Source organism: Corapipo altera, unplaced genomic scaffold, assembly GCF_003945725.1.
Source record: "Corapipo altera isolate COAL_440 unplaced genomic scaffold, ASM394572v1 59969, whole genome shotgun sequence".
Classification (NCBI taxonomy): domain Eukaryota; kingdom Metazoa; phylum Chordata; class Aves; order Passeriformes; family Pipridae; genus Corapipo; species Corapipo altera.
Genome location: NW_020885863.1, coordinates 447 through 2,328, shown reverse-complemented (window position 1 = coordinate 2,328; position 1,882 = coordinate 447). Strand labels below are relative to the sequence as shown.

The window sequence follows — 1,882 nt, the reverse complement described above, 5'->3', positions numbered from 1 at the left end:
AGATCCTGGATTTGGGATGGGATCCCTGTCAGGAATATCTGTGATCCAGGAGAATTTTTGGGATGGTTCCATCCCAGAGATCCTGTGGAGCAGGATTGGGATGAGAACAGTCTCAGGAATATCAGTGATCCAGGAGAATTTTTGGGATGGTCCCATCCTGGAAATTGTGGGATCTGGGATGGGATCCCTGTCAGGAATGTCAGTGATCCAGGAGAATTTTTGGGATGGTTCCATCCTGGAGATTCTGGATCTGGGATTGGATCTTTGTCAGGAATATTCGTGATCCAGGAGAATTTTTGGGATGGTTCCATCCTGGAGATCCTGGGATCTGGGATGGGATCCCTGTCAGGAATATCCATGATCCCTAAGAATTTTTGGGATGGTTCCATCCTGGAGATCCTGGGATCTGGGATGGGATCCCTGTCAGGAATATCCGTGATCCAGGAGAATTTTTGGGATGGTTCCATCCTGGAGATCCTGGATTTGGGATGGGATCCCTGGCAGGAATATTCATGATCCAGGAGAATTTTTGGGATGGTTCCATCCTGGAGATCCTGGATCTGGGATGGGATCCCTGTCAGGAATATCAGTGATCCAGGAGAATTTTTGGGATGGTTCCATCCTGGAGATCCCATGGAGCAGGATTGGGATGAGAACAGTCTCAGGAATATGAGTGATCCAGGAGAATTTTTGGGATGGTTCCATCCTGGAGATCTTTTGGGATCTTTGGGATTCAAACCCCCCTGGAGATGGTGGTTCCTCCGGGATGGGTCGTTCCCATCCAGGGAATTTCCTCGGGAATGTGGGAATGGCTCTGCCACCCTCGGGTATCCCGAATTTTCCTTTTTCCCTGGATTTTCCCGGCAGCACCATCAGCGATATCTCCGTCCTGAATCTGAAGGTGGAGAAATGTTCCCGCCAGGATTCCGTCTTCATGAAGAAGGTAATTCCAGGATTTGGGAAAAGCTGGAGTGGGGTCACAGCATTCCCAGGCCTTGGAGCTCCGTGATGCCGCTAAAACCCGGGAATATCCCTGGAATTTCAATCCAGCAGGACAAGAGGGCTCGGCCTCCAGCTGGGCCAGAGGAGGGGGAGGTGGGATATTGGGAAGGATGGGAATTCCCACTCCTATCCCACATCCCAACTATTCCCCTTCCCAACCCACATCCCAGCTATTCCTCCTCCTCTCCACATCCCAACTATTCCTCCTCTTCTCCCACATCCCAATTTATTCCTCTTCCCAACCCACATCCCACTTATTCCTTCTTCTGTCCCACATTCCAATTATTCCCCTTCCTGTCCCTCATCCGAATTATTCCCCCTCCTCTCCCATATTCCAATTTATTGCTCCTCCTTTCCCACATTCCAACTATTCCCCCTTCCCAATCCACATCCCAATTATTCCCCCTCCTCTCCCACATCCCAAATTATTCCTCCTCCTATCCCACATCCCAACTATTCCCCCTCCTATCCCACATCCCAATTATTCCCCTTCCAAACCCACATTCCAGTTATTCCTCCTCCTATCCCACATCCCAACTATTCCCCGTTCCCAACCTACATCTGTTATTCCCCCTCCTCTCTCACATCCCAATTATTCCCCTTCCTATCCCATGTCCCAGATTATTCCCCTTCCCAACCCTGTTCCCTCTCCCAACCCACATCCCAACTATTCCCCTTCCTATCCCACATTGCAGTTATTCCCCCCTCCCATCCCACATCTCAACTATTCCTCCTCCTCTCCCACATCCCAATTTATTCCCCATCCCATCCCACATCCCAAATTATTCCCCCTCCTCTCCCACTTCCCAGTTTATTCCTCCCCCTCTCCCACATCCCAGTTATTCCCCCTCCTGACCCACATCCCAACTATTCCCTGTCC

At 50.5% G+C, this 1,882-nt stretch overlaps 1 protein-coding gene across 1 annotated transcript in view; it reads left to right on the top strand.

Annotated features, from left to right (window-relative positions):
- The window catches only part of LOC113940857 (protein EFR3 homolog B-like), a 3,138-nt gene extending 2,050 nt beyond the window's left edge, over window positions 1-1,088 (top strand). The window contains exon 4 of the mRNA XM_027632012.1: window positions 868-1,088. Within this exon, the coding sequence (XP_027487813.1) occupies window positions 868-1,009 (142 nt within the window). The 3' untranslated portion in view covers window positions 1,010-1,088. The remainder of the gene's footprint in view (window positions 1-867) is intronic.
- Window positions 1,089-1,882: the final 794 nt, after the last annotated feature.